Here is a 22,197-nt window from a genome sequence, read left to right on the forward strand (position 1 = left end):
ATTGTATTTGTACATTTGCTCTTTAAAAAAAAAAAGTTTCAAAACCACAATGAGATATCACTTCACACCAACTGGGATGGCTGTTACAAAAGAAACAAAAAATAACAAGTGTTGGTGTGTTGGTGAGAATGTGGAGAAATTAAAACTCCTGTGCATAGCTGATGGTAATGAAAAATGGTGCTGCTTCTGGGGGAAACTACGGAAGTTCCTCAAAAAACAAAAAAGAAAATTACCTTATGATTCAGCAATTCTCCTTCTGGGTGTAAGCTGAAAAGAATGGAAGGCAAGAACTTCAAGAGATATTTGCACTCCCATATTCACAGCAGCATCATTCACAATGGCCAAAAGGTGGAAGTAACTCAAGTGTCCGTGGACAGACGAATGGGTAAACCAAATGTAGTAAATACACACAATGGGGTCTTATTCAGCCCTAAAAGGGAAGGAAATTCTGCTACATGCTACAACATGGATGAACCTGGAAGATGTTAAGTGAAAGAAGCCAGTCACAAAAAGATGAGTATTGTGTGATTCCACTAATATGGGGTCCCTAGAGTAGTCAGATTCCTAGAGACAGAAAGTAGAATGGTGGTTGCCAAGGGCTGGGGGCAGGGGAAAATGGGAATTATAATTATTACTTAATGAGTAGCGAGTTTCAGATCTGTAAGATAAAAAAACTTCTGGAGATGGATGATGGTGATGGTTGCACAACAATGTAAATGTACTTAATGCCCCTGAACTATGCACATAAAAGGGTAAAAATGGTAAATTATATGTCATACATATTTTACTACTATAAAAAAGTGTTTTGAACATCTGACATCGTGTTCTACCTCCATAAAATTTGTGACGGAGGAAGAATAGGTATTCTAATCTGCGTATAAACACAGGAAGACAGATAGAAGGCCTCAGTCCTCTAACAGTTTTGAGCCTGGACTGGTGAGATCTATCATCTTCCCCTGCAATCAGCCACCTGCCCAGCTACTTCCGGATGCCTCACCTTTTGCTTGAAGGCATAAAGATAGGTCCCCCACACTGTTCAACTCCAGGGCCAATGGCAGCTGTGGGGTCTGAGGAGAAGAGGTTTGGGCCTTACTGGCACCTCTCCTCCCTTCTGCTTTCACATCTGGCCAGGGGCACTCCCATTCTGCTAGCTTCTCAGACTCCACCCAGTTCTCCTGACCCAACAGGAGTGCATGTTCCCGATTACCTCCCATGACCACTGGCTCTCACGGTGGCTGGGAACCCTGGCAGGGAGGCCTGCGCCTCCTCAAGCTCCAGTCCCTCTGGATGGGTGAGTCCCTCCGGTGCCTTTGTCCTGTGTCCAACTTCCTTTGTCCTCTCCAGAGGTCTCTCCTGGGCTTCACCACTGGTCATGGTCCTCCAAACAGCAGCTCCCAATCCCCAGGACAGTTCTTCAGGACACCACCCCTTCTCCCAGGAGACCCGCAGGTTTCAGCTCTCCTGGGGCCACTGCTGGACCAAGTCCTCAATTGCTTTCTTGCCATTATCCTCTTTGAACTCCCTCTCTCTCCTCTAAAAGCCCCTCTGGCTGCAGACTCCTTAATTGCGTGGCTGTTCCTTTCCAGAAGCAGGTGCGCCTGCCTCGGGCCTCTTCGGACTTTCCATCACAGGCCAAAGGAAAACCAGCCAGAGCTTGCATGACACCGGGGCCGTATTAAGACAGGCGCAAAACGATCCTTCCTCTTCTGTGCGCCTTAGGGAACGCCCGAAGGCATGCAAGACTGGGGCTCAGGGGAGGGTCCCCGAGCGGGCAGTCAGGGCTGCCCTCGGGCCCTGGGCAAGGAGGTTTCCGGAGGCCCCTCAGTTCTCGAGTGTGCGTGTATGTTTTTGGTGGTGGTAATTGGGAAGCAGGGGGTCAAGACCCAGGAGTGCAGAGAGTGGGAGAGAGGATCTCCTCCGCCCATCCTGGGCTCCTGTCCGGCCTAACCTCCACCCAGCGTCAACTTTTTGCTGCTCCCGTTAGATGGCGCCCAAGACTTTCTAACCACTTGTGAAAGTGCTCCTGGCCCGGAACAAAAAGAACCGTGGGGTGTGAGTATGAGTGTGTGTGAGTGCGAGTGCGCGCGCGGGGCTGGCCACAGGGCACAGGAGTCGCCTGGCACTACGCGTGGCCCCGTCGCGGGTCGGGCCGGCCCAGGGCTGGGGCGCGCTCGCGGGAGGAGCTGCGCGCGGCCGGCGCAGAACTTTCTTCTTTTCCCTTCGCTCTCCCTCTTGAGCTAGCGCCTAGGCCCTGGCCACTCTCCCGGAGAGAAGCCGGGCGACCCGGCCGCGGGCTCAAGCAGCCAGCGCCGGCTGCAAGTGACCGCGGTGCGCGGGCGGAAAGGGGTCCCGGACGTGCGGGTCGGAGAGCTGGGACGCACACGACAGCCCCTTTCTCTGCCCTTACTTACCGGCCCAGCGCTCACAGCCGCTGCCCTGTTTTTAAGAGAATGGGGCAGGTGCAAGTTTGGTTGTTGCGGTTTTAGCCGCTCCAGGGAAATTGTTCAGTGTAAGGTTACCTAAGCGTACTGCGTGGGCGTGTTTCCAGAAACAAACGGCAAACTTTCTCGCTCCCAAAGCCAGTGAAGTTAAACAGACTCCCTTATGAAAAGGCCCTTGGGGACCCTAGGGCGTCAGATGCGACAGCTAATTTTAAAATAACTGTTTAACAGGTGATTAGGGAGCGCGCTTTCTCTCCACCACCAAGTTCACCTCTTCTCCCACCCCCTCTAAAATAAGTGACTTGACGATAGGTGATCCCATCCCCTAGTCCTCTCCTTAATGCCAGTCTGGAGGCGGACTGTCAAGAAGGGATGCGTCTCCTCGCCCTTGAGAACCAGCGCGGAGACCTTCTTTTGTGCCTCTCCTTGGCTGTGAACTTTCCCGCGCGGTAGGTTCTCCTTTAAGAAAGTAGCGTCCCTATGAATATTTAATGCTGTGCGCGGGCCGGCGGGGCGGAGGGGAGCCCACGGCCTGGGTTTCCGCGCGCGCCGAGACCCGGGCGCAGAGCGAGTGCGTCCCCACCAGCCTGGCCGCCGCGGCAACTCGGGGACCGGGAGGGCGGGGGTTAGCGGGAGGAAAGGGTAAGCTGAAGAGGGGCTGGGAACGGGAGGGAGGCTCGGGGCGAACGGGCCGTCGCGTTCATTTCCATAAGAAAGCTGAAATCGCAGTTGGAAGCAGGATTTCTCGCCCCTGCAGCCCATCCCCCATACCCGGTTTTCTGCAAGAAGCGGGCTCCGGAGCTCAGAGCCCGAAGTGTGTGCCCTGGTCTTTGATGATGTTGATAAAATGAGGTTTCAAATGTTGTCCCGAAGAGGCCGGTTTCCTGTCTGTATGTGGAATGGAAGGACCGTGCCGGGTGAGTCCAGAACGCCGGGGAGCGGACAGGAGGAGCAGGGCTGAGGAGAGGGAGGGCGCAGCCGGCGGGCGCAGGGCATCCCTGCAGGGGAAGTTCTCCAGGGGGTTTTGAAAGGGGGAGCCAGGTTGAAACCAAGTTTCCCGAGCAAGGAAGAGTTTGTGTGTGTGTGCGTGTGTGTGTGTGTCTGTGTGTCTGTGTGTGTGTGTGTGTTCGGGGGTGGGGAGCGCGATGAGGGAAGACGTCACGAAAGCCCCAGAACCCAGGCGGCCCGCGCGTGGGAAGGTCTGGCAGGTCTTGTCACCTCCCTCTTCAAAGAGCGGGGGAAACTTTCGCTGGCCGCCGCTGACCCTCTTCCTGCGAAGGAATAAAGTGAACTTGCCCAGATACTGGATTCCACTGGCGGTTCAGTTGTTGAGTTCTTTCTACGTTCGCATTGAGCACTGAGTTTCTTTTTGACTTGCAGTGTGAACGGCAGCCATGTGACCTCAATTCTATATCACATATATACACACACACCTCCTAGGTACTTTATGATCCCATCTGGGGAAATTAAAGCCCAGATCTGTAATGTTTATTCTTAGATAGTTTACCAAAAGCAGGGGGGAAATGTGTGAGACACATGTCTGCAAATATAACAAAAGTACTTTCCCTTATGCTTGAAAAGTTGCCTGCAAATGGCTGGCTTCCGTTTACTGACTGCACCACCTGTACCTCTCCATGAAACTAAATGGAATCAGGAATAAAGCACCAATCAGATCAAGCAATTAAATACCAATTATGACTATTAATGACTTTATTACTAATGACTGGAGTTGAGGACTCCAAACCCAAATGAGGTAATCAAGCTGTTTTAAAATTCTGATACCTAATATTTTTACCGCACTCCTTCCCCAAAATGGGAGGTTAAAAAAAAACAGGTTATGTTTTCAAAGAGTTCTCCAGTAGGTATTCATGGTCAATGTTGAACTTATTTTTCTCAGAAAGTTTATTGCTACTGCTGGTAAATAATGGAGTCTTCCTTTCTGGCTCTGCCAAGTTACGCAAAGTGTAACTGATGATGGTGGTTACACAATATATGGTACTTGGTTTGGATGCAGAATTGGGATGGAGCAGGGGTGCTTTCTGTCTTCAATTACTCTGATAATCCGGCAGACCCTAGACGATTTTAAGGAACAAGTGTTTTAATTCTTCAGATGGGGTAATGGCTATTGGGATGTTTGGAAGGTGAGGAAATGAAGAATGGGGAACCCAGGCAGCAAAGAGAAAGAAGGAATTGGGCCTATGTTTTGAATTTTCTTTTTGCTCATGGGTTGAAATGCCTTTAGCTTGTCATAAGCTAAGTGACTGAAAAGAAAAGGTTACTGAGAACAGTATATTGGTGTAAAGGCTACTGTGTAGCTGGGTTTATTTATTACTGAAGATGATTTGCTAACCCTACTTGCCTCTTGATTGACACCCCTTCTTATCCCAAATGGAAGTCCCTGTTCATTCTGGGATAGGAGGAAGAGGCCTGGAGGCAGGAAGGGAATAAATTTCTGCAGCAGTCCATGAGAAGAAAGGAGGGGGCAGTTAGTAGGGATTCTTTAGTCACCATGAAGCAGGCAGGCTAGGCAGCTGGGCACTTGGAGGAGCCAGCAGTTCATCTTGATGTAGGTCATCTCTGCTCATTGTCCCATAGTTTAGCTCTTCAGGACACAAGGAGTGTTTGGAACAATGAACTTCAAGTCCCTGGCTTGGGATATTTCCCCTTCACCTTCCTCCTAGGTAGAAGCCTACAGCAGCAGCAGCAGCATCTGGTTCTGATGTGTTTACCGGGCTGGTATGGAAATGCCCAGGCTGCGTGGCAGAAACCTGAGCTGCTAGTGACAAGCACACTCCTCTGCTAAGCAACGAAAAGTTTTGATACTTTTTGAGCACTGGGTGGCCTCTTCTCTTGATGTGAAGCGCATGAGCCCCCCTCCCCATTTCTATTTGTCAGAGTTAATTGCCCTGCAGTGGGGCAGTTCACACCTCAGGCAGTGCCAAGAAATACAGCAGGGAAGGAATCCTGCACAGGTAACAGGATGGCGTGGTATTACCTTAGACACCTAGGTGTTCAAAAACCTCAGTGGAATGAAATGGGCCTGGGGTATTCTCCCTTTGGTGCCTCCCTAGGGACAAGCCTCTTTGGCCTGGCCCAGACTGTGGGCAGCTTATGTGTGATGGCCCTGAGTCCTGAAGGTGAAGCTAGTCACTTTCTGTAAGTGGACAGTCGACCCAAGAGGCAGTTCTAAAGAGGAGAGCCTGAGGTGTCCACAACAATTTTTCTTCTGTTCCAGGGCACCAAGAGGCACCCTGAGAACTCAGAGGACCCAGAGGCTCCCCTCAAGCAAATTCCCTGCTGACCCTGGAAACCCCTTGAAGGAGGGGGCAAGAGGTTGCCACAAGGCTCATCTTATAACTCCCAGCAAGGACTCTCAGCAAACAAGTTCAGCTTGGGATCTGCCCACCACCAAGCCTGGCTGGGAGGTGGGGGGGAGCGGGGGGCGGTGGAGAGGCAGAGTCCCTGAACAGGGAAAAGACAATCAGTTGTTCCCCTTTCTGGTGTCAGAGGCAAAGAAGCCTGAAGGGCTGGTGGTGGTGCTGGCTCTGGGTTTATTGACTCTGTGATCCTGTCCAGCTGTCCTACAGGGAGTTCCAGAGCTCTCCCAAAGTGCATGAGGAAGTGCACAAGTAGGACTGGGGCACAATACCAGAAGCTATTTGTCTCCTAGAACCTGGCACCCCCTCCACTTACCTTGCAGGAGACCCACATCACTCAGTTCCCAGGACACCTGGTGGGAGAGTCTGGTGAGATTCCGAGGCAGACTTCCTCTACTCACAACCTGTTTGAAAATGGACATAAAGAGGAGAACAGACACTCCATCGCCCCTTCAGGGCCTCCTTCGTGTCACAAAACCTATCCCCTCCTAGGGCACCCTTGACATTCCCCTAGGTGGGCCTACACATTGTTCAGAACCTGTCCCCTGTACCAAAATAAATATAAATGAGTTTGTTTCTTTAAAAGAAATATTACAGCTTTAAACTTTTCCCAGCCGGAATCCACCTAATTTCATCAAGATCTCTTGCTAGCAGCCATAACCCAGGCCCAAAGGGCTTGTCCCTAGGGAGGCACCAAAGGGAGAATACCCCAGGCCCATTTCATTCCACTGAGGTTTTTGAACCCTTAGGTGTCTAAGGTAATACCACCACCATCCCCACCTGTTTTCAGTTCTTTCTTTGTGGCTTAAGATTGCATTTTAGGAGGGTTTATGTAATGTTGTTCACGTCAGCAAGTCTCCCTGCCCCACCCTCACCCCACTGTCCTATATGGAATTATAGTTGGAAACCACACACACATAGAAAATCTTTGAAGATTTTTTTCTGCTATTCTTCCTGACTAGAAGAGTTGACAAGACATAGACACATTCAGTTGCATAAAATACAGTAGCGTGATCAGCCTAAATGCATCTCATTTGCACTGTTTGTAACCAGGGGTGGGGGCTTGTGTCACTCATTGCCTCCCCCTCCTCTGCCCAAACCAGACCCGCCAGCTGGAATTTCAGAGCAGGCCCCAAGGCAGCAGCCATTTGGGAAGTGGAAGGCCTAGCCCACCCCAGTCCAGCAGGGGTTGGGGGTGGATAGAGAAGGTGTCTGGAGGTCTGGCCTGAAGGCTTGGACCAACTTTGGCAGACCTGGGCTCTGGGAGGCTTGGCCGGTGGGTGCCCGCAGCTGGAAGCTGGAGGTCTGCAGCGATGCTTCTGAGCTTCTCCTGAGTTGAGTTCAAGAAAGGGGACACCAAGAAGTAGGGGAACAGTCACTGACTATATTTTACATCCACGCCTACCCCTTTCCCAGAGTTGTGTTCTCACCACCCACTTTGTCGGCGGAGGAGAAACACTGCTGCCTGATGGGTTCTTGCACCTGCTCCTAGCCCTGAACTCGGGCCCTGAGCTTCTCACTGCCGCCCGCTCTGCGCTGAGCCCCACTCCTGAGACCGCGAGGTGCCAGAGCAGCGCCTCTCCCACCAACTCCTAGACGCCTGTAGGAGCTGCGCCGGAGCCTTCAGAACCCCGTGGGGGTGTGGGGGTGAAGTTGGAGGTCATCCGGGTGATTTTTTCTTACTTTTTCCTAATTGTTCTCCTGCGTTGATTTCAACTCTTCCAGTCTCCTGGTGCTGGGGCGCCAATCCTTTCCCACCAATTCCTACCCACCAGCTGGAGGTCGGGGCCCAGGGTTACCCCAGAGTTCTATGGTGGCAGGGGGCGCCGAGTAGAGGGGCGGGAGGAGCTGGGTCCTCGGGAACCAAAGGGGACCTCAGCGGGGGCGGAGTGCGCAGCCTTGGCTGCTGGGAAATGCCCAACTAGCCGCTGTGAGTGCCCACAGCGCGTCGTGGGGGCGTCCGTTCTGCAGCTCGAGTGACTCAGACGGCCTGCCAACCCCACCAGCTCCGGCTTCTCGAACGCTCTTCTGATCGCCCAGCGGGGAGACTTCAGGGCCTGCCTCGTCAGGCCAGATTGCAGCCCGCGACCTTCCCGGATCAACCAAGGGCGAGGCCTGTTGCCCAGCAAGGCTGCCGCCTAACTGAGCCTCCCCGGGAACAGCCATGACCAAAGCCCCGCGGGCCCAGGCGCGGGCACCTACCCCTACCCGCTCAGGCCTGTGGGAGCGCAGGGGCAGAGGCCGAGACGCTGGACTTCCAGCCCCACACCTCTGACAACCCGGGCACGTCTGCGGAGCCCGGGGGAACAATCAGCGGGCTCTGCGTCCCGGGAGCTGGGGACACGCCTGCAAGGTGTGTGATCCTTTAAAGATCCTTAGTACTAGTTTTGTAGGGAGCCTTTGTTATAGCTTTGTCAGCCTGCGCGCCTTCAGCAGCTCCCCCTCCCGGGCCCCTCGGTTCCCTCCGGGCTCGCCCCCAGCGGAGAGGGCCTGGCGCAGGGGATCTGCCCAGGATCAACTGCCCTCTTCCAGATCCCCTTCTGCGAGATTCTTTTCCTTTGGTTACAATCTCCCCTCCGTGCCTGGGGCAGATAAACACGGTTCGCCCCGCCTGCAGTATTGGGGCGATGCTGTCCTGGAAGAACGGGCTTTCTGAATGTGACCTCGGGATGCTGCAGCGGCGCAATGCTGCTACTGCTGAATGAGTAGCTCTCCTGCCACCGCAGGGCGACTGCGGTGGGCACAGCAGGGCGCACAGAGGAGGGGGTAATCTGCCCGCCCAGGCTAAGGATTTGAGGGTTCTGACAAAAAAGAGCTGGTTGAGGATGACACAGTTGGGAACTAACCTGGCTCCTACTACCCCACAAGGCAACCAGGTCCCAGTAGTCTTGGGTACCACTGCCCCCACCATACCACCATTGTAAAGTATGGACTCCTGCTTAGCCAAGGTGCAGCTCTAGGCAGGATCTCTGAAGGATGCTCTGACACACAGATGGTGCAGGTATGACTTTACCTGCACACAAGCTTACATGTGCCCTGTCATATATGGCTACACGTTTCCCCATTTCCCCACAGTCTTCCTATTTAACTTGTCTTCATTCCTCCTTTCTAGGGCTTTCTGCCTGCACACAGTCATTTGGAGAAAATCAAGTGAGTGCACTTCTCCCCACAGAGGATTCTGTATGTTATGTAACACACTCACACTGGGATTCCTCAAGTTACCATTTTGCCCCAACTCAGCCAGCACTTGGTTTTCTGGCAGGGGTGTCAGGATGATGCAAATGGAGGTGGAAGCTTCATTCCCTGGGGGCTTTTATTCCCCTCCTTGAAGCCCCAGTTCAAGGCCCAGGAACAAAGGGGAAAGGTAACTGATCTCTCTTTTGGTCTTTCTCTCCCCTCACTTCCACCCCTTCACCTGCAGGCCCTCCTCTTTGATAAATAGAGGAAAGCCCGTGGGATCAGGTACATATGTAAATACTGCTGACCTCGGCCGCCCCTCCTCACCGAAAAGCAGAAAGCCCGTTTCAGGTGCAGGCTGCTCCGTGCCTTTGAGTGTCCACCACTTCTATTACCCCAGACTGCTTGGGACTCAAGGCCACTCACTTAATATCCGTCTCTTGTTAAAAACATTCAGGACAACTATTAAATAGTTATTGGAAGAGTTAAAGACCTTCTTTCAGGAGTGAAACGTTTTTAAAGCTGTGCTTGGCCTAAGTCTTTAAGGCGTACAAAGTAGAATCAGTAGACTTGCCTGAGCGATTTTGAAATTTGAAAGATTTCTCCCCATGAAATGGTAATTTAAAATAGTTCGTAGATGTTGTTTTGTTCTATGATGGCTTTTTCACCATTGTCACCTAAAGATTCTCAAGACCAAGCTACTAAGACATTTCTTTTCATTTGGTTAGTTTCTGGGTGATACTGTGCTTTCTGATTAGACCTATTTAATTTATTTTTTAACTCTGCAGGAGAGTTTTCAACCTTGGAAATGTAAGTGAAACACAGACTCACCCTCCTTCTGAGACCTCGATAGGGGCAGAAAGGAACAAATCTGGCTAGCCCCCCTCACACCTGGAAGTTTCCCTGTCTAAACCTGGGTACAATGAGGGTGGTGGGTTTTGTCACCTTTTATTTTATTGCTGGCTCAAGGAAAATTCTTTGAAATGAACATCTATTCTATTTCAGTGTGCAATGTTCCAGCCGACTTAATGGGCTTGCCTTATGCGGAGAGGCAGTCCTGCAGGACAGAGCTAATGTGTGGTCTCCCAGGAAGCTCATCAGAACACCTCTTGTCCCTTTTCTTTAAAAGAAAAAAAATTTAAAAAGTTTTTGCTTCCATCTCAATGTCCATTCCATTATTTTGTAGCTACAATAAAGAAACATGGGCAGCAGTGATCATTCTTTTTGTCCTATGTAATCATGTCTAGTGTTAGGACCTTACAAAGCCCCAGACATACCTCAGGTGTATTCTGCACTTTTCATATTTATTCACTGCTCACTGGGTCACACAGATAATTCACACTTGATTCCACCTTCCTCTGGACAACTCTCCCTCAAACAACACCCCTCTATCAACTTATAGGGAAAGGAGATTCACTTAGAGAAAACTTCTTGAATTAAAGACCAGACTCAGTTTCGCCAGGTAACTGATCCTGGCTATACCGGTGACTAGGAAGTCATCACCTAACACTCTACCTAGATATAAACTCTCAGGAAGGAGGCAGGCCGGTGGGGACATTTCCACAGACATTTCTAAAACTGTGGCAACTGAGTACATTTTACAGATACAATTTTGGTATATTCCCATCCAGCTTAAGGCATTTAAAATGCAATTTTGTTCACACGCATGTGCGCGCACACATACACACACGCACGTGTCAACTAGGGTGATATTAACAGTCCGTTTCCACTGGGCAATTCTGTGACAGCAACTACAACTAACAAACTTCTTTTCTGAAGAGTAAAAAAGAAAACAAAAGCCTCTCCATCTATTTTAAAAGGTTATTTTATATTGTTTAGCATTCTTTCGAAACAGGAATTGGCTGGACACTTCTCCCTTTTCAAAGAACAGGTAAACTACTCTCCCACCCACCCCCTCCCCAAGACCAAGCCATTTTTTAAAGCAAAAATTTCTGTTTCCAAAGGAAGAAAAATGAACAAATTCCATTAATGAATTACATACATGGAATGTGGCTTGTCTAGGACATTTGTATTTGTAAATAAATGGCTCCCTGTTTATTATGTATGTTTTACTGGAAAAAAAACCCAACTCTAATGCCTCTGAGCATGTTATAGTACAGCAAATATTTCCACTTATGGTTTAAGTTCCACTGTTTCTTGGTACTCACTAGAAAGAAATCGGGTTACATGGAGTCAGTTGTGGGGTTTAAGCGTCCAGGCTGACTTGGGGAAGCGGCACCTCTAAAGTTCTCATGTTTGCCAAAGTGCGGGGGGAAGGGGGAATGGCTCCCTAGGAATCTTATGGGGATTAATCTGGGGTTTCGCCTTTGTCCCGGGATCTTTCTAAGGCTCACCACGGCCTCCGTCTGCAGCTTCAGAAGCGAAGCCGGCGTGCGATCTCCTTGGCGGGCGGACTGGGCACAGTCCCTGCCTTGCCCTGCTGCCGGCGCCCGCACACCGCGGTCTCAGGATCTCCCCGTAGGCCTAGGCCTGCAGTCCTCGGGCGGAGACAGGGCCTGGGGGAGCGACCCTCACCGGGCCAGGCACAGGCAGTTTACCCTGGTGCCTGTAGGGTGCTCGAGTTTCCCACACGCGGGAAGCGGAGGCGTGGGCCAAGCGCCGGGGGCTGCCCAAGAACTCCACCGCCCCGTGCGGCGCGCAGGGCCTGGCGGCGCGAAACTTCCACAAAGCCGCCGGCCGCCTCCGGCCTTGCCTCCACTCCGCAGTCCCAGCTGCCTAGACCTCGGTGTCTTCCCAGACAATGAGCCCTGCCAGTGCACTAGGCTGTTCCGCTCTGACTTCTTCTGCCCGCACATGGGGACCCGAGCGAAAGGTTATGGGTTGCAACAAGTCAGCGCATCTCCTTCCACGCGCCGCATCCTTCGGGAAGACAAACAGAGTACGCCCCCCACGTCAATTTCGGGCCCTGGTCTGTGGGCTGGGCCACAGTCCTGGAAGACCCAAGGGGTCACGGGTCCAGATCCGTCTTTACTTTGTCCTCCGCTCCAGGGCTCCAGGGCCCTGGGCAGCAGAGAGGTGGATTTCAGAGAAAGCCCGGGTCAGCCAGGCCTTGAACTCAGCCCCTCTGAACTCCACCGTCAGCAGCGGGGGCGGCAACTCAATTCTCCTGGGAGGAGGCTGCACCCCCAGAACGGAAAATCCGCAAACGTCGCGCAGAGACCCACAGGCATTTCTACCTTTCCTTCCACAAGCCCTGCAGAAAGTTATCGCCAGAACCTCTGGAACCTGAGCCGACTCCAGCCTGCAGCAACTCCCTCAACCTTCCAGGGAAACTTTCAGAAGTTTCCCTTTCCTTCGCTCCTCAATTCCTTGGACTTTCTCCAGCCCCCAGGTTTGCTCATTACTCCGCTGACTGCCCTTTAGTCTCTAGGGCTCCACAGGCCTGAGTGTTTCCAGAATAATAATAATAATAATAATAATTGTTATTATGAGGCTGGGGAAGAACAGGATCAGAAGGTAGGAGGGACTGAGGGAGAGAGTGGACATGTTTATGAAAAGGTTTATTTAAACCTGTGTTTCAAAAGGGTTCAGTTGACAATTATCAGTAACCCCGATAGACAACTCCATTTAAAAAAAAAGAATTTACTATTGCTCTTGAAAGCCGTTATTTTTTCCATCGCTTTTTAGGAAGATAGATGAACAAAACATCGCGTTTCAAGCCATTTTGATCTGTAATTGAAAGGCAGGATCGGTTTGTATTCTCCTACGGCTTTTACAGAAGTTGCAGTGATCCAAAGTCGGGTTGCTGTGTCAGAGTGGCATTTTTATTAATGAGAATACAAAAAGCTTGCATATTCTTAGCCCTGCTTGAATTTAGTTGCTAAGCAACGGGTGTATGGTAATTCATCCGCGAAATTTAAATCTTTGAGAAAGGTTCGTGCCTTTTGCTGAATGGTCGCCACGAGGAAAACAACTTGTGGGACCCACAGCAGCTGCCACAGTCTGGCCGCCCGGCCGTGCCGGGCCGAGCAGGGACCCGGCCGCCCCACCGCGACCGCCACCGCCCCACCTCCGCGCCCAGCCCTACCCTCCCTCCCGGAGAGAAGCGAGCTTTGGACGCCCGGCTGCCTCGGGTCCCCCTCCCCCTCCGCCTCTTCTGATCCGGGGTTTTCACCGGAGGCAGGCCTTACACCTGACCCAGTCGCCTGTACCCCTAGGGCTTCGGGGTCCAGACTGCGAATTTCTGCTTCCCCCTCCCCTCACGCGCACCCACATGCACACGGCACGCGCGCGCACACACTAGCGCACACATCGTGCCGCCAAGAGAATGACTGTTGCCCTCTTCCCAGACCCCTCTGAGGTCACTTCCAGAGCCAACTCTTCCTTGAGGAAGACCGGACTCATCAAGAACGCAGCCCACAGCCCGCCAGAAGGCCAGGCGGCCGCCTCTGGCCGGCAGTGACATCATAGGCTCCTGCTCGCCAAGCTCGCGCCCGCATTTTAGGATACAGGAACAAACACGGATGTGAAATCAAGAATGAAAGAGAGAGTAATCTAATTAATAGGCCATGAGCCAGGCTAACAAAATCAAAGAATCTGATTACACAAGTACCCCTCCTGCTATCTCCGCTGCCCCCACCCCCAGCTCCTCCAGTCTGCGCACTGTTTCCTTTCCTAGGCTGCAAAGTTCAGGATGCAAACGCAGAGCCTTCTGCTTTCCTTATTGAAATCAACGTCAAGCCTACCGTGGGGATCCTGCACCCAGGAGGTCACATGGGTGAACTTCAGGCCCTCAGACCAGCAGCCCTGAGGAGCTGAGATGACCAACCGACCTACAGAACTTGGAGAGCCTGAGAGGTTGCCTCACACTTCTCACATGCATCACTCAACAACAACAACAGCAGCAGCAGCAACAACAACGACAACAGCACCTGTGCTGATTGCTTATGCTGTTAGTAGCTGGACTAGGACAAAGGGCTTCTCCACTCACAGTCATTTTATAGATCATCTCATTTTTTTTCTTCAGTCTAGCACAACTCTTCTTTTTTCACATCACCTTGTTTCTGGGTCACTGATAACCTCAAACTCCCAACTCTTATTACAACTCCCTTTCCCAACGTAGATGTCTGAGCACAGTCAGGTATTAGGTTATCACTGAAACATAGCATCTGCTCTAATCGTTGCAGCCAGCCACGTGCATTTCATGAAAGAAGAAAATTCTTTAATTTCTGTCTTTCTGCCTTAAAAAAACAATCAGGTCCACCTTTTAAATAATTAATTTCGAGTCTGCATCCAGTGCCAATACTTGTTGCATCCATTTTAGAGTTGATTAATTACCCTGGAACTTGGGCAAACTAAACTCCATGTGGAGAGAATGTTTCTTCCTTCAATTTAGTACTGAAAGCTACAAGTTATTAATGGATTTTACTCAATTTACATACAAATTAGTGCAAATATGCCCGTCTCTTAAAGTACATTTTTGTATAAATATATAAAAGTATCATTTTTGATTTAGCTTGAAGAGGTTGATCATTTATTACAAAAATAAACGAATAAATACAACAATATATTGTTGCTTTCAACAGGATAAATACTTTACAAATATATAATTTAAAAAACAAATTTAATTGTTAAAATTATTTAAAATATTACACTTATCGATAAAACTATCAATAGTATATACTGCATTTAATATTAGAACCAATTATTCTCTGAATGTTCAAAACCATTCATACAAAACAGATTATGAGCATGGTCATGAGCAAACACTGGAGGCTACAGGGCAGCAAAGGGAATCGCTAAGATCAATAACGAACAGTTCTCTTCGGAACAAAGAAGTAGTCCTTGGCTAAGTACTAAAAAAAAAAAAAAAAAAAAAGGCAGAGCAACAATAGCAAAGTGACTATTTTCAATACACCTTGAATGATTTATCGCACAGACTTGCCAGGGGAAGATGGTTGTGGGAGCGACGGAGGCTTGGACAACTGATCAAGAGCCACAGGAGACTGTAAACTGTAAGTGGGCCTAGCTTGGGATTAGCAAGGCTGATGGAACAGAACTTTGTCACTTTCCTTTGGGTTGGAAGGGGAGGGGGGGTTGGATTGAAATGGAGGAAACAAATGGGCACTTTACGAAGCACAAGACACTTGCGCTGCAAAGGAACACAATGACCAAATTCATTAAAAAGATCTGGTGATATATAACAATATTTTCATTATTTACATGTGTAACAATATAAGCCTTAGCACAAAACCTCTCAGTTGTATCTGCCCTCTTTTGTTTTTCAACCATGAATTTCATTTTGTAATTACATTCAAAGGGTTGATTAAAAAAAATGGAGTGCAAGCATTAGCTCACTTTATAAAATGCAAATAATGAAACAAAATGGGTTTGCTTTCCCAGCTTCTCCAATTAAAAGTTACTCTGCTACCCCCAAATCAGGGATTCTTCCAAAGTAATCAGCAAAGTTTGCTTTTTAATAGAAAACAGTGTGAAATCTAATGTTAGCTCTTTTGTTGTCAGCTAAATCAACTAAGTAGATACCTCCTACAATTTTTTCAATAGACCCGTTACTTGTCTGATCAACCACCACCATTCCCATAGGAAAAACAAGATTCCATCTCACGTGCCAGTAGTATCCACCACATAAAAACAACCTGACCAGTCCTCAGCTTTCCAATGAGGACTTCTTTGCTTGCCTCTCTAGGCACCCCCAAAATGGTGAACTTCTCCCCCACCCCCACTCCAGGTTGTAAATTTGCTGGGCATAGGGATTACAGCAGCAAGAGAAATAGGGAACAAGAAGGCAAAGAAAAGTAAATTGTGGTTTCTTGTCTTCATTTTTTTCTTCTCTCTGTTTAATACATGTGGCCTTTTTCAGATTTCACAAATCAAAATGATTGTGATTTTTAGTACGATTTGGTGTTTAAAATAATGCAACCCAATACATGGCCATCTGGCTGGGTTTGATTTATGAAAGTGACACAGGGCCTGTCTGGGAGAAATAACTGTGCCTTGTTGCTCTCACAGTTTTCCGGGTTTTTTAACCCCTGCATTGATATCACAGGGAGAGGGAGTGAAGATGAGAGAAGGAGGAAAAAAAGTGAGTGACAGCTAAGTGAGATTGGGGGGAATTTGTCTATAAAATCGTTGCTCTACCACTGCTAAATACTTTTAAGTACAATATATAGGGACTCAACTAAGCTGAGCCTTTAGCGTCTTAAGTACTCACAACCTGAGGCATTACACTTTCATTTTCCCACATTGTAAATATTGAAACATTAACTTGATCAGTGTGACCACTCTGCAGGGTTGATGTAAAAGGTGACCTAAAACCCCCAGCACCAGTAAAGAAGATATAGAATCATACTGGGGAGAGACAAAAACACAGAAATATAGAACCTTAAGTCTGAGTTGGTAATTGCACAGATGGTATGCAGTGTGGACCATAATCAGGATTTTAGAACTATATTCTTTTATTACAGGGAGGAAAAAAACCCAAAAAGCTTAATAATTTAAATTTAATTACATATAGTTATTGATGGGAAGTAATTGATATCAAAATATTTTATAAGACTTATAAGCGACTCTTAACAACTATAGTCTTGAGAAAAAGAGAAAAGAGACAGGAACATGTTGGGAGGAGGACAGGAGAAGAAAAAAGAAGCTGAACTTGGGGGGAGGGGCTGTATTAACCATTAATAACCAGTTGGCTCATTTTTACTGGTGATATCGTTCAATCTTTCGAAAAGAAACACAGGTATCGCCAAGAAAAGGGTTAATATTTAGGCAATCTCACCTGAAAGCACTAAAGACATCCACTAAAATTAAGGGAGAGAAAAATATTGTGAATTTATGGATTATCGAGGAGTGACTACGTTAAAATACTAGCTGTCTCAGCAATGCCTATGCTTTTCTCTAGATTTCCAAAAGTACCTTAAGTGGAGCAGGCTCTACTTCCTCAACGCTATTACTTAGGGATTTTCATTAGTAAAAAAATATTTCTTAAAGAACTCTTTTCTTCCCACACAGTGTTTACGCATCAGACACAGACTATTTCATTCTAACAAATTTATTTTCTCGATCAGCTCTTACGGAATCACTACTCAAATTAAATTACAATCAAATGATCACATCAAAAGATACCCTTATTACCTAACAACTGTCCATATTTTCATTTCATTTTGATTTGTGCTCGTCTGAAAAAAACACGTAATACAAGATCTGGGGAAAAATAAATTACCGTTTTGCAGCAGTTCATAAGTATTCTGAATAAAATATTAAAAGAAGTCATTTAATGAAAATATAAAGCAAATATTTTTAGATCAACAACGGATCTAACAATTCTATATTGCCGTCTTTTGAAAAGTCTGTTTATTAAAACCTACCAAAAACACTGCTTGGAAATGGCAGTATTATATAATCACATCCACAGCACCCATTCAATCAAAGTTGGCAACGGATTGAGGAGAGAAGTCCAGAGAAGTGCAGCGGCTGGTGCTCAGTCTTTCTAAATTCCTTTATCTGAGTCAGTCCAGAAATAAAAAATAAAAAATATTAATAAAAAAAATATTAGCGGTGGAATCTTTAGGCATCGTCCACCCTGAATGGCAGCCGTCAAAGCCTGGGTACGCGGCCGGGCCTGGCTCTGCGGCCTCGCTGGCTGGGCCCCCGCTCTGCTCCCAGTTCGCCCGCCCGCCCGCGACCCGACTCGGCCGGGGCCTCTCGCCACTCCTCAGCGGACGTTCCCCCTCTCCCTCTGCTCCTTCCCGATGCTTTTATTTCCAAGGTTACTTTGAGGATACTTTTCTTTTGGCTTTGCTATTCAGTCTGTTAGTTTCAGAAGCTGTCAATATAATTATTTTTTTCTTGGAGACTGTTTTTCCCCCCTCCTTCCCATTTCAGAGTTGATTTGTTTCCAAATGACTTTAATATGGCCAAGAAAAACAGGGTCCCAGAGCACGGTGTCGTCCCCTGATGGAACCTGGTGCCTCTGTTTTCTCTCAGGTCGCTCCCAGGAAATAAAGTTTCCGTGGATCTCTTTAGGCAGCTGTTTTGGAGGGAGAAAGTGAAAGGAAAGGGGACTCTCTCTCTCTCCTTTTTTCAAAGAGGAGAAGACGAGGCAGGTGCTGTCCACCGCTGCCGTGTAGGTCATCTCAGGGTGGAAAAACCTCACGAGTGCAGTTTCCGTGCGTCAGGCATCTTCACCCTTCTTTAAAAACAAAAACAAAAACGAAACACCACCACAGTATAAACGAGATCTCATGATCGCCCCCTTTTTCTCTTCCGGTTTTGTTTGTTATATATGTATACAAAACAGTCTGGGTGTTTATTATGCTTTTTATTTTTTGGCCCCTCCTTCCTTGGACTGCAAAAATGCCTCCTTGGTCCGTTTCTCCCGCGTTTTCTCCTCCAAGGGCGGGCATGCCTGTCTCTGGGTGGAGGGGAGGGCGGCGGATGGGCCTGGGCTGGAGCCCGGAGCGGCCCAGGTGCAGGGTCGGCGCGGCGGCGGCGGCGGCGGCGGCGGCGGGGGCGGCGGCGGTGCTGACGGCGGCTGCGGAGGCGGCGGCGGCGGCGGCGGCCCTCTTCGCTCTGCGCCCTGGCTTCACTGAACGCTCGTCTGCAGCCCGTGGTGAGGCGGCGGCGTGTCGGCGCTCACGGTGCCCACCTGCGAGTAGACGTCGTCGGGCGTCTGCTGTTGGATCCCGGGCGGCGTCATGCGCTTCTCCTTTTGGCGCCGATTGCAGAACCAGACCCGCACCACCTCCTTCTCGAGCTGCAGGCTGTCGGCCAGGTTGGTGATCTCCTGCGCGGAGGGCTTGGGGCACTTGAGGAAGTGGCTCTCCAGCGCGCCCTTGACGCTCACCTCGATAGAGGTCCGCTTCTTGCGCTTGCGGCCCTGCGCCGCGATCTTGTCGATGCTTGTGGGGCTGCCGGTGCTTGAGTCCGCCTCCTCCAGCCACTTGTTCAGCAGCGGCTTGAGCTTGCACATGTTCTTGAAGCTCAGCTGCAGGGCCTCGAAGCGGCAGATGGTGGTCTGCGAGAACACGTTGCCGTAGAGTGTGCCCAGCGCCAACCCCACGTCGGCCTGCGTGAAGCCCAGCTTGATGCGCCGCTGCTTGAACTGCTTGGCGAACTGCTCCAGGTCGTCCGACGTCGGCGTGTCCTCGTCCGAGTGCGGGTCGTGGCTGTTGAGTCCAGGCCCCGCGCCGCCGCCGCCGCCGCCGTGGTGCGGGGGTCCCTGCGCGTGGTGCGGGTGCGGCGGGTGAGGGTGCGCGTGGTGGTGGTGGTGGTGATGGTGCTCGGCCAGCTCTGGCGTGTCCCCGCGCACCAGCCCCGGGTGCACCAAGCTCTGGGCTCCACCGCCCGCGCCGCCGCCGCCGCCGCCGGGCCCCGGTGGCGCGCTCAGCATGCCGTTCACCGTGAAGCCTCCGGGCTGCGAGTAGAGCAGACTCTGCGGCGGCGGCTGCTGGCCCCCGGCCATGGACGGGAGGTGCGCGGCGGCGGCGGCGGCTGCGGCTGCGGCTGCGGCAGCGGCGGCCGCCCCCCAGCCCCCAGGGTGGCCCTGGTGTGGGGGCGGCGGCGGGGGTCCGAGGTGCGGCGGCCCGCGGTGGTGCAGCGCTGTGCCCGCGTGCAGGTCGTCGCGCCCGGCGCCGCCCTTCACGTCGGGGCCCTGCGGCGGTGGCGGCGGCGGCTGCGGTGGCTGCTGGGGGCTGCCAGCCATGCCCACGGCGCTGCCCGACCACGGCGAGCTCGCCTCCACGGCGGCGGCGGCGGCAGCGGCGGCGGCGGCGGCGGCGTGGGGCAGGGCTGTGACCCACTGGTGCGCGTGGCTCAGCATATGGCCGCCGTTGCTGGCGGCCATGGCCCCCTGCATGAAGTCGCTCTGGACCATCTTGACAGAGGACGGGTCCCCCCGATAGGCGCCCGAGGTCACGGCGGCGCTGCCCGGCTGCATGCCGCCGCCCCCGCCCCCTGCGCCGCCCCCGCCGCCGCCGCCGCCGCCACCCCCGCCGCCGCCGGCCCCTGCCGCGTCCGAGTGCACAATAGAGCCGGCCGCGAGCAGGCTGTTCCCCGGCAGGTAGGGGTTAGAAGCCGCCGTGGCCATGCCGCTCCGCTCCCGCCACCCCACCGCCGCCACCACCGCCGCCGCCGCAGCAGCAGCCGCGGCCGCCGCCGCCGCCGCCGCCGCGCCCCCCGCCTCCCGCCTCCTCCCCCCCTCCTTCCCCGCCCCCGCCCCGGGCCCCCGCCGGCCCCGCCGCCTTCGCCGCCTCCTCCTCCGCCGCCGCCTCCGCCCCCGCCGCCGCCGCCGCCGCCGCCGCGGCCCCCGGCTGCAGCTGCAAGGCCGCTCGGCAGGGCGCGGGGGTCGCCGGCCGGCCTTGGTCACCAGCAGCAGCAGCAGCCGCAGGAGCAGCGCTCTGGGGAGGGGGGCTCGCTTCTCGGGGTGCGCTCCGTGGCCACCCCCTTCAGGGGGGGTCGTGGCCGCCCCCCAGCCCCGGCGCGCTGGGCTCGCTCCAGCGGGGCTCGCCGGGCGGGGCGGGGACCTGCACTCGGGGCGCTCTCCCGGGACGCGCGGGCTCCCGCTCCTCCTCCTGTCCTCGGGCGAGCCTGGACTCTGCCTGGTCGCGGGGCTCCGTCCACCTGCTAAGTGAAGGTTTCACGGGAGATAACAAAGAAAGAAGCTGCTCCTTTCTTCCTTAGCCAAATTACGGATGACCAGCAACCGGCCCGCTCCTTCTCTTGTCCGCTCTCTCCTCTCCTCTCCTCTCCTCCTCAGGAACACATTTCACTCGTTTTCCCTTAGAGTAGTAAAACTTTTTCGTCCTTGAAGGCGTGGTGCTGCTGGCTGCTCGCGAGTGCGGAGAGGGGAGGCTGGCTCCTGCTCTCCCCCTCTGGTCCTCTCGTTTCAAGTTTTGTTCTGTCCTAGGAAAACTTCTTGCGATGGTGCATTTCTCTGAAGTTGCTATTGCCGGAGCTCTTGGTTGCCTCTGAAACAAGAGTCCTTTTTCATTCTCCTCGCAACAGTCACAGTCTGATGCGACATCTTTCCTTTTGGGCAGAAATTAGGAAACAAATATAACAAGGAAAAAATTGAACAGGAAAAAAAATGATGTCGAATCGCTCTGTTACCTTGTTGCTGACGGTTGGGGTTGGTGTTTTATTTTTTTCCCAGCAGTTGTCTGGAGAAGGAGGAGGAAGAAGAGTGCATTGGTGGAGGTGGAGGTGTGTGTGTGCATATAGGGGATCGATCCTTGATACACAACAACTCCAGTGGGCACGCTGCACGGCTCGTAGAGTGCACCGACGGCGGGCGCTGGCGCTGGCCGTGCTGGAGCAGAGTTGCAGCAGGAGCTCGCTCTGCGCCCTCGTTCGCGCTCTCTTTCCCTCTCTCACTTTTCCTCTCCCTCCCTCTCTCTCTCTCCCTCTCTCGGGCGCCCGCTCTCGCTCCGATCTGACAGTTCGCTCTCTGTCCCTCCCTCTCAGAGCGGGGACTGTCGAATGTTTACCCTCCGCCGCGAGCGCGCACCCACCACCACACTTTCCCAAATACAAGGAAGTCGAGCACCAGGGCCCCCGCTGATTGGCTACCCGCTGGGTGATTGGCAGGCTCGGAATGACTGGCTCAGGACGCGAGGCCCCCCTTCCGGCCGTTCCGATTGGTTGCTTTTTAATTTAGGCAGAGCGTCGTAGAAGCTGGAAATCTGTCGTCCCCCAGCCTCCCTCCCCCTCACCACTTTCCCCTCCCCGCCCCTCCCCCGCCGCCCCCTCCGCCACATCTTAACTCTTAGTGTCCGGCCCAGACGTTGGCGTTCCCTCGGCGGCTCTGGGCGTTCGCAATAGGTCTGGGCGGGGGGAAGAAAGGGGAGATAAAAGGGAGGGAGGGACGAGAGCGGGGAAGAGAATCAGAAGGAAAACGAAGGGGGAAACATGAAAAATAGCAACCTGCCCACCCCACTTAGTACGCGTCGGGTTGCTCACCCCCTTACCCCCGCCCCGCCAGAGATTTGTAAAGCGCGCGGCACGGATGTACCATTCAAGCTAATACCTATAGACAGATGTGTCCCCAGTGGTTTCAAAGTTTCCTCTTCCCTTCACCAGCCGGCCCCCTTCTCTGATCGGCGGGGGTGGGAAGCGGGGGCTCGCATCGCCAAGAGCTCTGGTCGTGGCCACGCTCCTTGGAAATCCGCCACCGCAACTTTCCGCAGCCGCTGCGCGCCGGCGGCAGCCCCCTTTGTTTAAGT

At 52.0% G+C, this 22,197-nt stretch overlaps 2 protein-coding genes across 13 annotated transcripts; one reads left to right on the forward strand and one right to left on the reverse strand.

Moving 5' to 3' along the window:
- Positions 1-1,495: 1,495 nt before the first annotated feature.
- On the forward strand, positions 1,496-18,193 carry LOC134728604 (uncharacterized). Of its 12 annotated transcripts, none has more exons than XM_063594562.1 (9): positions 1,496-2,890; positions 3,199-3,358; positions 5,677-5,866; positions 7,235-7,486; positions 7,825-8,171; positions 8,931-8,968; positions 9,081-9,182; positions 9,784-9,805; positions 10,001-18,193. In XM_063594562.1, exon 9 carries the CDS (start codon positions 11,297-11,299, stop codon positions 12,377-12,379), a length of 1,083 nt encoding a protein of 360 aa, XP_063450632.1. In that variant the 5' UTR covers positions 1,496-2,890; positions 3,199-3,358; positions 5,677-5,866; positions 7,235-7,486; positions 7,825-8,171; positions 8,931-8,968; positions 9,081-9,182; positions 9,784-9,805; positions 10,001-11,296; the 3' UTR covers positions 12,380-18,193. The 12 variants fall into 12 exon arrangements, with proteins under 12 accessions (XP_063450632.1, XP_063450633.1, XP_063450631.1 ...); XM_063594563.1 differs by lacking the exon at positions 1,496-2,890 and adding an exon at positions 2,996-3,083; XM_063594561.1 differs by lacking the exon at positions 1,496-2,890 and adding an exon at positions 6,142-6,187 and having other exon boundaries at positions 3,008-3,358.
- POU3F3 (POU class 3 homeobox 3) lies at positions 17,012-20,229 on the reverse strand. The gene has a single exon (XM_034953630.4). It carries the CDS (start codon positions 20,061-20,063, stop codon positions 18,561-18,563), a length of 1,503 nt encoding a protein of 500 aa, XP_034809521.1. The 5' UTR covers positions 20,064-20,229; the 3' UTR covers positions 17,012-18,560.
- Between the last annotated feature and the right edge of the window lie 1,968 nt (positions 20,230-22,197).

Source organism: Pan paniscus, chromosome 12, assembly GCF_029289425.2.
Source record: "Pan paniscus chromosome 12, NHGRI_mPanPan1-v2.0_pri, whole genome shotgun sequence".
NCBI classification, from domain to species: Eukaryota; Metazoa; Chordata; class Mammalia; order Primates; family Hominidae; genus Pan; species Pan paniscus.

Coding starts and splice junctions, on each gene's coding strand:
- LOC134728604 (XM_063594562.1), top strand. CDS start 11,297: ATGGGGATTAATCTGGGGTTTCGCCTTTGTCCCGGGATCTTTCTAAGG.
- POU3F3 (XM_034953630.4), bottom strand. CDS start 20,063: ATGGCCACGGCGGCTTCTAACCCCTACCTGCCGGGGAACAGCCTGCTC.